Source organism: Fusarium vanettenii (assembly GCF_000151355.1).
Source record: "Fusarium vanettenii 77-13-4 chromosome 10 genomic scaffold NECHAsca_14_chr10_3_0, whole genome shotgun sequence".
NCBI lineage: Eukaryota > Fungi > Ascomycota > Sordariomycetes > Hypocreales > Nectriaceae > Fusarium > Fusarium vanettenii.
The window spans coordinates 464,072-477,641 of NW_003315871.1; the positions used below are offsets into that span (position 1 = coordinate 464,072).

The 13,570-nt window shown below is 49.8% G+C and overlaps 7 protein-coding genes across 7 annotated transcripts; 4 read left to right on the forward strand and 3 right to left on the reverse strand.

The window, feature by feature from the left end:
• Nucleotides 1-569: 569 nt before the first annotated feature.
• NECHADRAFT_96899 (uncharacterized protein) lies at nucleotides 570-2,066 on the reverse strand (the record flags this gene model as incomplete). Its single annotated transcript, XM_003047733.1, has 4 exons — nucleotides 570-1,382; nucleotides 1,467-1,717; nucleotides 1,778-1,842; nucleotides 1,882-2,066. The coding sequence occupies 4 exons, from the start codon at nucleotides 2,064-2,066 to the stop codon at nucleotides 570-572; spliced, it is 1,314 nt and encodes a 437-aa protein (XP_003047779.1).
• A 1,150-nt stretch (nucleotides 2,067-3,216) lies between these two features.
• On the forward strand, nucleotides 3,217-4,159 carry NECHADRAFT_26612 (uncharacterized protein; the record flags this gene model as incomplete). The annotated part of the gene is made up of 2 exons (XM_003047558.1): nucleotides 3,217-3,483; nucleotides 3,539-4,159. Coding segments are annotated over 2 exons (888 nt in total), but the record flags the coding sequence as incomplete, so codon positions are not given.
• A 517-nt stretch (nucleotides 4,160-4,676) lies between these two features.
• NECHADRAFT_50847 (uncharacterized protein) lies at nucleotides 4,677-5,575 on the forward strand (the record flags this gene model as incomplete). The annotated part of the gene is made up of 3 exons (XM_003047559.1): nucleotides 4,677-4,872; nucleotides 4,927-5,287; nucleotides 5,344-5,575. 3 exons carry the CDS (start codon nucleotides 4,677-4,679, stop codon nucleotides 5,573-5,575), a joined length of 789 nt encoding a protein of 262 aa, XP_003047605.1.
• Nucleotides 5,576-5,918: 343 nt separating this feature from the next.
• NECHADRAFT_50779 (uncharacterized protein) lies at nucleotides 5,919-6,883 on the forward strand (the record flags this gene model as incomplete). The annotated part of the gene is made up of 3 exons (XM_003047560.1): nucleotides 5,919-6,013; nucleotides 6,063-6,430; nucleotides 6,492-6,883. 3 exons carry the CDS (start codon nucleotides 5,919-5,921, stop codon nucleotides 6,881-6,883), a joined length of 855 nt encoding a protein of 284 aa, XP_003047606.1.
• Nucleotides 6,884-7,186: 303 nt separating this feature from the next.
• Nucleotides 7,187-8,394, reverse strand: NECHADRAFT_85933 (uncharacterized protein; the record flags this gene model as incomplete). The annotated part of the gene is made up of 2 exons (XM_003047734.1): nucleotides 7,187-7,275; nucleotides 7,353-8,394. The coding sequence occupies 2 exons, from the start codon at nucleotides 8,392-8,394 to the stop codon at nucleotides 7,187-7,189; spliced, it is 1,131 nt and encodes a 376-aa protein (XP_003047780.1).
• A 1,670-nt stretch (nucleotides 8,395-10,064) lies between these two features.
• Nucleotides 10,065-10,983, forward strand: NECHADRAFT_50902 (uncharacterized protein; the record flags this gene model as incomplete). Its single annotated transcript, XM_003047561.1, has 4 exons — nucleotides 10,065-10,388; nucleotides 10,445-10,502; nucleotides 10,550-10,717; nucleotides 10,772-10,983. 4 exons carry the CDS (start codon nucleotides 10,065-10,067, stop codon nucleotides 10,981-10,983), a joined length of 762 nt encoding a protein of 253 aa, XP_003047607.1.
• On the reverse strand, nucleotides 10,981-12,654 carry NECHADRAFT_64209 (uncharacterized protein). The gene is made up of 5 exons (XM_003047735.1): nucleotides 12,567-12,654; nucleotides 12,157-12,516; nucleotides 12,033-12,111; nucleotides 11,812-11,983; nucleotides 10,981-11,763 (listed from the first exon to the last, which is right to left on the reverse strand). The coding sequence occupies exons 1-5, from the start codon at nucleotides 12,620-12,622 to the stop codon at nucleotides 11,090-11,092; spliced, it is 1,341 nt and encodes a 446-aa protein (XP_003047781.1). The 5' UTR covers nucleotides 12,623-12,654; the 3' UTR covers nucleotides 10,981-11,089.
• Between the last annotated feature and the right edge of the window lie 916 nt (nucleotides 12,655-13,570).

A 13,570-nucleotide genomic window follows, 5' to 3' on the forward strand; every position in this document is an offset into this window, starting at 1 on the left:
AGGTGTACAACTTTTGGAAACAGTCCGCCAAGAGAAAGAGACACCAAATACTTATACATCAACCTTATGGGAATATACTTGGCCATTGACGTCAGGGGCTTATAAATCAGAACTGTATTGGGTCTCCTCGAGACAAGTCTGTCTCGTGTTATTATGCGTGGGATGATGCAGCATATACAACTTGGCGAAAACGGACCCCATCTGGCTCCTCTATTACGAATCAAATGAGTTTTCCTGGGGCCACTGGCTTAAGTCCGTGGGTCTTTAAAGTCCATCCGCCAACCCACACTTTGGTGATGGCATGTCTAGCCATCTGCAGCTAAGGTTTTGCCACGAATGACACCGCTCGGCGTAGTCCGACGACCGAAACATGGACCTTCCTTTCAGATCACTATATCTATTTGGGCGGTAGCAACATTTGCTCCAAGAATTCAAACAAGACATCGAGTTGTATAGGGCATTACGTAAAAACTTCACCATGATGTACAAGTCGGTCCTTCAACTCCCCCCCAGAGACACAATGGTGAGATGTATTAAATGATACTACTCACAAACAGTAGCAAAGTTCTCTACATGATAGCCAGTTCCACGCCTTTACATCGAGCTGCATGATCCATGTCAAAGCAATTCGATCCATCTTCCCAAGCCTCATCAAGTAATTGAAACATGACCTTGGAAAGAGGAAATGTACGCCCTTGTTCAAAACTTTGCCTCACGTCATCCACCGTTCTTTTCGACTCCGGGTGCTGTTTGAGGCATGTGACTTCTAGGCTGGCCACGACAAGGGGGAAGAGGAGGCCGTTGATTACTAGGAGGCCTTGGTTCTGTGGTAATCGTGAATAAGCATAGACTGCCTGGATGGCAGCGATCAATCTTCCCAGTACCAGGTCGTTTTCAGGGATATTCGCCGTCTCGCCTCCTGTTGTCCAACTTCCAGGAGCTCTTTGGCAGCGGACCCGTCGGCGAGCATCAACGATACCAGCAAACCTCCAAGCATCCCAGAAATGGTGCTGTATGGAGTTGCTGGTCTCACCAGAAGACCATCCCCATAGACGAGCGACCGAAACACTCGCTTCATCATGCATCATGTCACCATATATGTCCAGCAGCCCTCCATGGACTCCCGTAAAAGTCTCGACGCTCATTTTTCTTCCACCCTCCCAGTCATCTTGAGCTTGGCGGAAGCGTCTCCAAAGACCTATTGAGGGGCATATTCTACCCAGAACGAGGCAAGGTAGATCCACGACGGCCATGTACTCGAGGGCATGTTCAAGAGCGGGGTCCTTCTCTGGGCTTGGGACGAGTGTCATTGTTGGATTGGTCAGCTGATAAACATCAGCCATCATTCGAAGATACGGCGTGTACGGTTGCGCCTGAAGAAGCTGTGTGAAGTCCAGTTAGCCATTACTTTGGTTCATAGGTATGATAGAACAGAGGGGACTGGCGTAGATAGCACAGAGAAAAACTCCAGCACACATTGTACCAGGAGATAGAAGTGCACCACCTGATACTATCTCAAGACGAAACGTCTTGAGAGCAATATCAAGACACTCCATAGCCGTTATAGGGATGCTATCATCTCCGTTTGAGATGAGGGACTGGAGAGCAGCACCCATGATGGGAATGGACTGGCTCTCCAGCGACATGTCGACAAGGAAGGGCTGAATCCATGTGTTAGATTGGGTCTTGTAGAACAGCCTCAGCCCAGATTGAAGGACTGCCACACAAATTAGTTTGGCTCAATAAAACGAATGGGGCGGGTTATCTTGCTGCCTACAATTCCTAAACAGAGGCTGCGTTATTCGAGAATCGTAAGTTGGTGGAGGCGCAGTCAAAGTGACACTCGGCTGAAGGTTGCAAGGTGCGTGACTGTAGTCGTACACCGCAGTACGCCCAGCATATTGAGGACCGTTTGGCACGACAGCATGGTTTATCCAACGGTATTCAGTCGAGTAGCCCGAACATTGGACGTGTTGACGGTTGCATGCTACACAAGACGGGCGTTGTTGGTCACATTTTCTTCGGCGCTGTCGACAATTCAAGCAACCTCCGCGCGAGCGAGACATGCGGAACAAATCTCGGCGATGTGCCGAAATGGAATATATCCCTGTTGATGATCAAGTGATGCTGCATCCAAGCTCAAGGAGGAGAAGTAGGAAGGTTCTGCAGACAAGGTGGAAAAGCTAACTACCTATAGTTAGCAGACCGAGTCAAATCTGTCACTCCCACCTCGAGGCCACGCAAGTGACCAAAGCATAATTACGTACTCTACCCTCCATTAACAAAAGATGAATCAAGTTTGACCGGTTGAATCTTTGAGATAACAACAACTTCCTATGGAGTAAGGTACGGAGTAAGGTACGGAGTAACTGTAAGAGTCGAGATGCAGCACAAGGTGGAAAAACTAGCTACAATTGGTCAAGCTTTTCCTGTCAGTGGATCCAGTAACGGGAAGGTAACTAAATATAGCAAGTGTCCACACACTTTGACGATGCAGCCAATCATTATCCCACGAGGCTAATTTGTAATGCCTCTCAACATCCCACACTTCAGCCCGAAAGTCTCGATCGTCAATATTTGATCCTCCAGGAGCATAGACGCGTGCGTACTCTTTCTAGGCAGAAGCATTAAATCAAGCGGTCCCCAACCGTCTTTTGGGAGAGGAAATGCCAAATCTATCCATGGGGCCGCGGGTTTCGGCATGCATTGCGAGAGGCACAGACACCCTTTTTCGCTGAATGACCAACCATATTCGTATTAACTCTCCATCGCTTAAGTTTGAGTCCATCACCGCCTCAGTTGACGCGTCTCGTGTACCAGATGGGCGGAAATGCCTCCATCACGGCCAGACACTAGCCACTGTCGAGCCTCTCTGCGGTCCTTCTAGCCTGCAGAATCCCTAGGAACTTTTGGACGAAGGAGGGATACGAAAATCATTAGGGATCAGGGGCAGAGTAATTTCGTGGTTGTCCGTCGGACTAAAGCTTCATGATAAGTAATTGTATATAACCTTTAGCTTGCACACTTTGTTGCACCACGGGCACTTAAACCACCATACTTCTTCATCGTGATCGACAAGCCACAATGCTATCTTGCTTCCGCCGCCTTGCCGGCTATCAAAAACTAGAAGACCAAGAAAGCCAACTCCAAGAACCAGAACGTGGATGTCTTGGACAGTGGCCAGCCAAGCGTCCAAGATTTACAAAACCGGGACCAACCACGATATGCCTCATTCTAGTGGACTTGGCACTCTTTGGTCTCTTGCTCTACGCCCTACGAGATCTCTTCTCCCTGCTACGTCACAACAAAGAGATGTTTAGTGCCCACGTCAATGTGACTCTCCAGGATCAACCAAAGCACGGTCATTCGTCAAGGCAGATCCCACGAATTCTGCACCAGACATGCAAGAACGAGACGATCCCAGAGATGTGGGCCAAGTCGCAACAGAGTTGTCTCAAAGCGTACTCAGACTTTGAGTACAAGGTACGTTTGACAACACCCCCTGTGAAAATAGACCAGCTTCTAACTTGAATTCCAGCGTTGGACCGACGAGCTAGCTCGCGAGTTTCTGTCGTCCGAATACCCTTGGTTTGTGGAAACCTGGGACACCTACCCTTTTCCTATTCAACGTGCCGATGCCATACGCTACTTTGTTCTCCATCACTATGGCGGCATTTACCTTGACATGGACACTGTCTGCCACCAGCCCTTCCCGCTCGACCAAATCGAAACCGAGCTGAAGCATAATTCCCTCTTCCAGGCCACTTTGCCTACCGGTATCACCAACGATATAATGATTTCATCCGCAAGGCACCCTGCCTTTGCATCAGCTATTACTCGACTGCCGTTCCATCACCGCATAACGCGATTCTGGGCATGGCTTCTACCTTACGCTGCAATCATGTTCTCAACAGGACCGCTCTTCATCTCTCTCGCTACAGCGGCCTATCTATACGGAGAACCATCACTCCCATCACCCACAGTGCAGATCATCAGCTCGACCAATCTCAAACCCTACATCACAGACCTCCAAACAGCCACTTGGTACAGAACAGATGCCCGTGTACTAAAGTGGCTCGCGAACAAGCCGTTGCTTTGGTTTGTTCTGGGCACTGTGGGTGTTATTGGTGGTGTGTACCTTCTGAACAAGGTGATCTTGATGGCATACAGGGTCCTTTGTTACATGTTGAAATCTACAGGCTGGTGGGTTCTCAAAGCAGCGAGGTGTGTGTATAAGAGTCTGAATTAAGCATGGTTAGCGTCAGATGCACTGCATCATGGTAGAATACGAAAAATGTTATATCCCAGTATTGCTTCTTTTACTAGTCCGGAATATGGGCAATCATAAACCGCCTCCTTGGGAACACCATGTTGCAAGAGGAGGCTTTTCCTCTTCCAAGTTCGCCGATTGGTCCCCAAAACAAATCCATGCTCCCTCGGAGACATGAGTCGGGGCGTCTCAGGGAGCAGGGTCATGTCCAGGGTGACCCTTTACGGAGCTCTTCGGCCGAATCTAGCGGCTGCATCTTCCTTTTGGTCCGAAATATCGGGGCCGGCAGTTCCGATCACCCCGTCCTAGTCCGAGGGCAGCTATTTCACCAACCTGGCAATCGTATTTTGCCTCGCTGGCTGCCCATGACCTTGTTCGGTACAGTTTCAATCCATCTCATCCCAAAATGTATCTAAAGACCTTGCGTTCGGCTTCGCGCCCTGCAGTTACGAACTTACGCTCCATCGCCCTTCAACGATTCACATCGACAGCAGCTCGGCGGAGGCCCACCCGATCATGGAAGAGCTCAGCAGTGCAGCTTAGTCTTGCTGTTGGCGCATTCTACTACTTCAATACCAGCCCTGTATTTGCAGAGGCTACCGGTATGTGCTGGCAGGTGGTGTAGGCTGATGGAGCCATCGTTGACTTTTGGATAGCACAAACGATACCGACTCCTACCCGCTCCGACGACAACCCTTCCAAAGACCTCATTGCCGAGAAGCAAAGACAGATAAATGCCAATACTGAGACAACACATGAGAATGACCCCGAATCGGCCAAGAACCCCGAGCCCCAATCGGGCGCCCAGAGTGGCATAGCTACCAATGACGCTGCCAACCCAGAGGATAAAAGTCAGCAGGGTGCCTTCAACCCGGAGACGGGGGAGTTCAATTGGGACTGCTCTTGCCTTGGTGGAATGGCCCACGGTCCATGCGGAGAAGAGTTCAAGAGCTCATTCAGCTGTTTCATGCTCTCCACCGATGAGCCCAAAGGAATGAACTGTATCGAACACTTCAAGTACATCGACCCCCAAAACATGCACGTGTACGTTTCAGCGACTGATGCGGCGCCAGAGTAATGCAAGAGTGCTTCAAAAAGTACCCAGATGTCTACGGAGGGGAATTGACCGACGACGCGGAGGGTGATCCTGCACCGAACCTTGACGATGAGCAGCCTGACGCCTCAAGCGTGCCCATGAAAGCTCAATCAACTACTCCTGTTGAGGCAGGTGCTGCATCGAAAGAGCCAGAGCGAGCGCGCAAGAATGAAGGACCAAAAAAGAAAGTAAATGCTGAACGTATATAGACTCAAACTACTGCAGGCCCACGATGTCTGTGGTCTTTGCTCATTCTCATCTCCATGTCATTTACAGAGCCCAGGCGAAGGACTGAGAAGCTTTCCAACTTCGTTCTTGAGGCATCTCAGAGTTGCCCCCATTGATAAAGAGTTTGGTGGAGATTTGGTCCCAAGTCAAGCTTGAACCATGACTTATTGGTTGGTCATCAGGTTGACCATCACGATAGCCAATCTTGAGCTTAGCGGAGAGCCCCGCTTGAGATCTCGACAGCATCACCCCACGATGCGATGTCCCTCACAAGTCACAGCTTAAATCCAACATCCCAGAATCTAGCCTGACATCGCTTCAAACATGGCGTCAACTGCAACCCTAAAAGAGTCGAATCGCACGCTCCAGATCTTGGAGAATGCCGTCAAAGGCAAGTATGGAGTCTTGGCAGCCATCTGGTGAGTCGTCCCGCTCCTCTTCATCAAACCCATGCTCATCGGATGACAGCTACAACGTCGAACATCTCACAGCTCTGGTCAGAGCTGCCGAGGCCAAGCGCTCTCCATTAATTCTGCTCTTATTCCCGTCAACATTGGAGCAACTTCCAACTATGGCTTGGGCCGCATCTGCTGCCATCAAATCTGCCACTGTGCCTCTTTCGCTTCATCTAGATCATGCGCAAGACGTGTCGCAGATTGAGAAAGCCGTGTCTAGTCTTCCATTTGACTCTATCATGGTTGATATGAGCCATTACGACCACGAAGAGAACCTTGCCAAAACCGCTACTCTCACAAAGCTGTGCCACGAGCACGGTATAGCAGTTGAAGCAGAGAGCGGTCGTATTAACGGCGGCGAAGATGGCATCGCTGGCACCGGTGACCTCGAAGGCAAGCTTAATCCCCTCAATTAAAATCCCATATTAACCATGAACAACAGCCCTCTTCACAACCCCCGAAGAAGTAGAAGACTTCCTAAAAGCAGGCATCGACATCCTCGCCCCAAGCGTCGGAAACATCCACGGTGACTACCCTCCCGAAGGACCCAAGTTAGACCTCACCCGCCTCTCCTCAATCGACAAGCAAATCCGCAGCCGCGCCTTGATGGCCCTCCACGGGACAAACGACTTTAGCGCCGACATCATGAAGCAGTGTATCGACGCCGGTGCCGTCAAGCTCAACGTCAACAAGTTGCTGTTGGAGGTGTGGCATGTGCATCTGAGGGAGAATGCTGATAAGTCTTTTATGCAGCGGACGGACGAGGGGATTACGATTTTGCAGGAGGAAGTCGAGAGGTGGATGGATATTTGTGGCAGCAGTGGCAAGGCGTAGGAGAAGTCGAGGGTGTAAAACTCGGAAGCAAAAGGCTCCAAAGGGATGTGCACCAAGCATCTCAACCAGGAGGCTCGATTGAGACAACGTCGATTGCAAATATCCGGAGCGATGGGGTATCATACAAAGTCAAAGTGCTAGAAGTACAAAGTCCAACAAACAAGATACCGCAAGCCGTTCATAGCATCATCGTCCCAAGGCCGTCCTCCGGCGTCTAGATTGAACTCGAGCGTCTATGTCGTGATGATCAATTGGATTCTTCGTCCCACTCGCGCATCACCTTCTTCTTCTTCAACAAACTCCTCATCCTGTCCTTCTTGGACGAGACCACCACATAGAATTAGCGGTTTCACAGTCATATTCCCATTTTCCAGCCTCCAGACCGTCTCCCACTGCCAATCATTCAGGACAAGCAGGTCATCACGAGGCTCCTCTCCGTAGAATCTAGTGTGAAACCAAGTGTTCACACGTAGGTTCCGTTGAAAGAAGTGACGCAATTGGACACGCTCCACTTTCTTGTGTTTCAGCCCGATTGCGAATGCATCTCCGCCTTTCGCCAAGAGAAAGTCGATGATGATGTCTCTGTCGGGCGCATCATCGGGTAGGTAGTGAACGGGTGTGTTCCCCATGGCGTCCTCGATGCTGGGGCTAACGTGGTCAAGAACAAGCCGCACCAGTTCGATGCTTCCCCTCTGACAAGCTTGGTGCAAGGCAGTGGTGCCTGTGCCCAGATGGGTCTGCAAGGAAGAACCTGCTTTGATAAGGAACGCCGACATTTCGACGTTCCCGGCCAGGAGAGCGAAGTAAAGAGGATTTGCCCCCTTTTCAATCGTATCGTAACAGATGGAGTCATCCACTCCCCATAGGCCATGGCGTATGTAAGCCGTGACCTCTTGGACAGGCTTGTCTGGGAAGGGGAAAACCTCCAAAAACTTGTCTGCGCGTCCTCTGCAACCAATGCTCCTATATCTCGCAACGCTTGTGTCAATTCTCACGCGGTGATTGATATCGGCGTCTTTATGCTCAAGAAGCAACTTCATCGCCTCAATATGGCCGTTTAGAGCTGCCCAGTGAAGGGGTGTGGCTTGTTCCTCGAGATTGAGGACGTACCAGTGCTTCCAGCCGAGATGTTTAAAAGTCCACGAGACGGCGGTTGTTCGATCTCCGATATGAGGGTCCGCACCATGGCTTAAAGCCATGGAAATACCAGCGATATTGTTCCTCTTAGCTGAGATGAGCAATGAAGAGGTGTAGTTGTCTTGAATGTCGCGGTAGTAAACCAGGGGGGTGACGACGCGACGCAGGTATTTGCAGGTGGCGGCCAGGCTGAGAAGGTCCCGCCAGACCTGAAAGCGTTCGAGTAGGTCGTTTCTGTTGGATAAAAAATGAAACTCGATGATCGCGGGGAAGTCGTAGCCCCTTTCCACATTCTTTTTGTTAACTTCGAAGGCGTTTTCCACGATGAGCTCGATCAGCTCTGGGGCTAATTCATCCAGTCCCATACGGGTCATTTCGGGTACTGTATATAATGACAGTTAAGTGGCAGTATAAAACTGATACAAAAAGGATCATATGTGTAGAAGTAGGCAGCCTAATCGAAACCCAGTTGTTATTAGGGGATCAGTAATGAGTGTGGTTCCTCGATGGAAGTGGTAAGTGGAAGGAAGAAAAAGAATCTGGACGAGATGTATTACTCCTTAATAAACATTTTTCACGGCCCGACATTGAATCACAGTTTCTCATCTATTATCGCCTGATCAGGCCAAACAGGTTGTTTTAGTTTTTTGGAAATCGGCCAGATGCAACTTTACCCTGAGGTCACAAACGTCTCCAAAGAAACTCAACGGCCAAATACGCTCAGGATCCTTCAGACAGCAAGAAGACCTGATAACCAGCCTCCTATAGTTTGGGTTTACTGACTTTTGGCCTGCAATATTCCCCAGGAAACACAGCGTGATGGCAGGTGCACGCCTCAATGTGAACGCAACACATGACGCCCTTGTTTACGAGGGCACATCGTGAACGTATGCAAGAGCTGGCATTTCACCAACCTTATTTTTGGGTACTAGAAAATATCAAAAGCGAATCGGCGCGAAACTTTTTTGGCATATGGTCATTTCCAACCCAAATCCAAGCAGTGTCGTTGGTCTCCGGAGGTCGGCAATAGATGGCCGACATCTTCCAGCGAGCCAACAGGGGCGCAACAGTTCACGTTCTACAGTCTTGTACAAGGCATGTGACTACCATTTATTTAATTTGAATAGATACCAAATTTCGCCGTGTTGCAATCACAGGCAGGTTGTTCCCTGCTGCGTCCCCCTAAGTGCTGGCAGGTCGAATCAAGGTGCTGACAGCTTCATTAGACCTTTGTAGAAGAGCATTGGACTATGCAGGAAGACACGCATCTGCGGCGTCCTAATTTTACTAGATAGAACACACATTGTCAGTTAAAAGGGACTCTCCGATCCCACAACCATTGACAAGACCGTTCATGCAGAGGATCACCTCATTCAGACCAGGCCCGCTTTGATCAGCTTTCCCTCGTTCAACATCGATCAAAGTTCAATCCCCGAGCTTCATACAACTACGGAGCATCAATGCCCAAAGATCGAGCCTTCTCTACGGCTTAAAGATCGAAGTTACTGTGCTCCGACATTCCGTCCCGACATTCCGTCATCTACCCACGGAGCAGCCAAGCCTGTCCAACCATGGCCATCCAAGCAAAGAATCTCATTAACGCCGAAACAAAGGCATGCGCCAAAGATAAAGAAAAGAAGCTGAGTAATTCAGAAATGCCCAGATGAACAACAATAGACGTTGTAAAAGGAATAATCGACATCCCGGAGGTAGTCGGATATCCCACGGATCCTCGGCCCCAAATCCTCCGGTCCACAAGGAGATTTCGGAACGTCATTACTAAGATGGCGCCATCGGCAGCAAACGAGCCTGTACACAGGTATTCCTCCGAATCCGAACCTGGAAAGAGCAGAATGTGGGCTCCTATCGGATTTCTAAGCCGGATCCAAAAATGAATGAATAATCGTATCTCGGGAAGGGGAGCAACCCCTCACTCACAATGGGTGTGTGGTCTACATATAAAGCAGCCCGTACACACCCATTCACTGCCGTTCACAACTCAATGACCTCACGCATCGCTCTGCTCGGTAAACAACTCTTCAACATGGCTTCCAAGACAAAGACAGACATCACCCTCTACACCGTTGGTACACCCAATGGCATCAAGGCTTCCATCCTGCTTGAGGAGCTTGGCCTTGATTATAAGGTGTACCCCATCAAGATGAGCGAGAACGAGCAGAAGGAACCTTGGTTTCTCGAGATTAACCCCAATGGTCGCATCCCCGCCATGACCGATACCCTCAACGGTGAAAAGATTCGCGTTTTTGAGTCGGGCGCCATTCTGCAGTATCTTGTTGATCGCTATGATAAGGATCACAAGGTTTCTTATCCTTATGGATCTCGTGAGCACTGGGAGACCACAAGCTGGGTGAGTTCTCACATTACCAATCAGTCCATCAACGATCTGATACTAACAAATCGCAGCTCATGTGGCAGATGGGTGGTCTGGGTCCCATGCAAGGACAGGCAAACCACTTCAAGCGTGCGTGCATTTAATCTCCATTAATCACCTCTTCTAACCCTCCCTAGGATACGCTCCGGAAAAGATTGAGTACGGCATCAACCGCTACGTCAACGAGACACGCCGCCTGTACCGCACCCTTGACACGCACCTTGAAAAGTCGTCGTCAGGCTATATTGTCGGCGACAAGGTAACTATCGCCGACATTTCCTGCTGGGGCTGGGTCTCAAGTGCCAGTAAGTCACCCTCTCAACTCTCGCATATTGAACAGTCACTAACGCAACTCACAGAATGGGCTGGTGTAGACCTCTCCGAGTTCCCTCACCTTGAGAAGTGGCTTTACAAGCTCCTAGAGCGTCCTGGATTTGAAGCTGGTCGCCATGTGCCTACGCCTCACACTGCGTTTGAGACCAACAAGTTGACCGAGGAGGAGATTGAGGCCAAGGCTGCTGCTTCGAAAGCTTGGATCCAGGCTGGCATGAAGGACGATGCGAAGAAATAAGTGAAACGACGATTAATTGAATGACTTGTACGATCTCTCGATTTGTTCCATGTAGCTGTGGCATAATACTACCCAACATAGTTGCCCCGTCCATTCAGCGATAAGCTCACTTCTTGACAACCGCCAACTGGCTACGGACAGGCACATTCTCCTTCTTCCCAACCTCGGGGAATCCTTCAAGCTTGACGCCCTTTCTGAAGATCACACAATGCGTAGACCCGCCGAAATGAAACATGCCCGTCTCTTGACCCTTCTTGATCTTTTGTCCCTCCTTGACCGTGATCTCACACGTGCTCACCTCATCCATGCCGATACCGATGAATGCAAGCAGCCCAATCGCCGGCTCATCCGCCTCGATCAGGATAATTGCCCTCGTAGCCAGGGCACTCAGGTATCCTTGCGATTGCGACAATCCCGCCAACGAAATCTCGGTTTGGCCGGGCTCGCCGACGCCTTCGAACAGTGGCTCGCTAAAGTACGTACCCTCTTGAACAAAGGCTCGACGTACCGTTCCCGACACCGGCGAGTGCCAGCGATGATAGGACAGCGCTGAGAGAAACGCCTGGTAAATAGTGCCTCCTGCAAACTTCTCGGCCAAGGGATCATGGGCGAGCATGTCGAGGATTGAATAAGGTTGACCCTTGGCAAAGAAGCGATCACGAAGCTTGACATCTCGCTCAATGTTGTACACGCGAGACTCGCAGCAATTCGCAACGACGAGGTCATTCTCGGGAGACGCGACCGGACGAGCCGAATCACGAACCTTGCGAGTAAAGAAGTCTAACATCTTGTGAGTAAAACATCGTTAAAGTGAGTTTGTCCACTTACCGTCCCAGGATTTGAAGCCATAGTGTGTAGCAGAGGGATCACACTCAAACATTTCTTCAAACTTGAGGTTGGACTTTTTGGGTGCGTTGGCGACCTCGACGAGATCGCCTAGACCAGTCTCGCCGAACCAGCCCAGCTTGTGGTTTCCCAGGACTTCAGCCGATTCAGGAGTCTTGAAATGTCAGCTCAACTCTACTCAAGAACAAGGTGGTTAACCTTACCTGGAGGAACTTGCCCCATTCGTTGAGAACCTTCTTGATCATCCGATTCACATCAGGATCCAAGAAAGCAGCATACCCACTAACTTCATCAGTCAAACCCATCTTCAAGTTCACGTCAACTCACCTCGGCGTTCCCATGGGATAGTCAAAAATAGCATTCATCGGAACACCCACCATGCCCACACTCTCCGCAGCATCCGTCCACTCAGGCGCCCTCGTAAGAATATGATTCAACACCTGCAACATGTGCTCATAATCCCTAATCTGCGGGGTGCCCGTCGGATCATTGCAGTAAGGGTGCTTCTGAGGAATCTCTTCAAACATTTGTACAAAGTACATGTACACGCGGGGCGTCTTTTCGATAAAGTCCTTGAATTCTTGGAGGACTGGGACCAGGTCTTTGGGGTTCTCGTCGGCGTGTTTGCTTACGCGACGGACGTATTCGCGATGCACGCGGTGGTCGGCTGGAAGCCAGGCACCGGGTCTGAGGGTGTCAGTGGTGATGATTATGTTGGAGACTCATGGGAGACTTACTTGTGAACCCGGTGCTCCTTGGGGATATTGTGGGCGTCTCCGTGTTGAACAACCATTGTGTATTATCTTGAATAGATACGATAACTACTCAATGCCCTTCACTCACGCCGAGATCAGACCTCTATATAAATGCCCATCTTCACATGTCCTCCACGTCACATCCCAATCGATGATGCAAACGCACCGCCAACTCCACCTCAAAAAACACCAGCTGATTACTTTCGCAGCACATTCTCATTCCGTTCTATCCGTTGCATAAAAAGCTCTGCCGCCTTGGTCGTAAACTTTTTGAAAAGAATACGCGCAACCACATTGTGTGCCGATCTGCCGAAACTTGGATCGCGATTCGGCGGGTTTTTTAGTGTGTAATGATGACGTTGTGGAGAGAGTTCGTGCAGAAAGACCCGAAACTCCAAGATTGCGGTGCCGGATTTTGATGTGTGGCTGTTGGATTTCGTGTAAACTTCATGATCATTTGCACAGACGCAGCCGAACAACTTGAAATGTCGTTCACGTAGATGGCCTGATAAATACGTTTGAGTTCGAAGCTGAGGTCCCCATCGTTTATATCACAGCCGCATTTGGACACATTGAAAGCATGTCACATCAGCAGATTCACAGCTCGACACGGCAGCAAACATCTTAAAGTCTTGTTATTCATCCCACACCCATCATCTCCAATCTCCAAGAGTGCTGATAGAAAGCCCCTCCACCTCTCCTCTCCCTTCAAGAGAGCTGTCACCGCTGGCCTCGACTCAAGGTCATCCAACCTAGAATCGCTGCGACTTTCACTCCAGTTCAACCAACTACACCTAATATCCATCCCCATTTTATCATTCCCCTTCTCCTGTCTTTTTCTCCTCCCTTCACAAAGTGCAACGGGAAGAGAGACACCTCAAAAAAGTATAAAGCAAAAACCGCAACCAACTGTATAAAAAAGGACAAATAAAAATGAAGCGCCAACTCCGATAATTAAATACATGAGAATGTGGGACGCCCAAAGC

Bases quoted from the DNA above. Each gene is read 5' to 3' on its own strand.
- NECHADRAFT_64209 (XM_003047735.1), bottom strand. From the start codon at position 12,622: ATGGTTGTTCAACACGGAGACGCCCACAATATCCCCAAGGAGCACCGG. The intron at 12,517-12,566 runs GTAAGTCTCCCA...TGACACCCTCAG, and splicing joins AAGGAGCACCGGGTTCACAA to ACCCGGTGCCTGGCTTCCAG. The intron at 11,984-12,032 runs GTAAGGTTAACC...TGACATTTCAAG, and splicing joins AATGGGGCAAGTTCCTCCAG to ACTCCTGAATCGGCTGAAGT.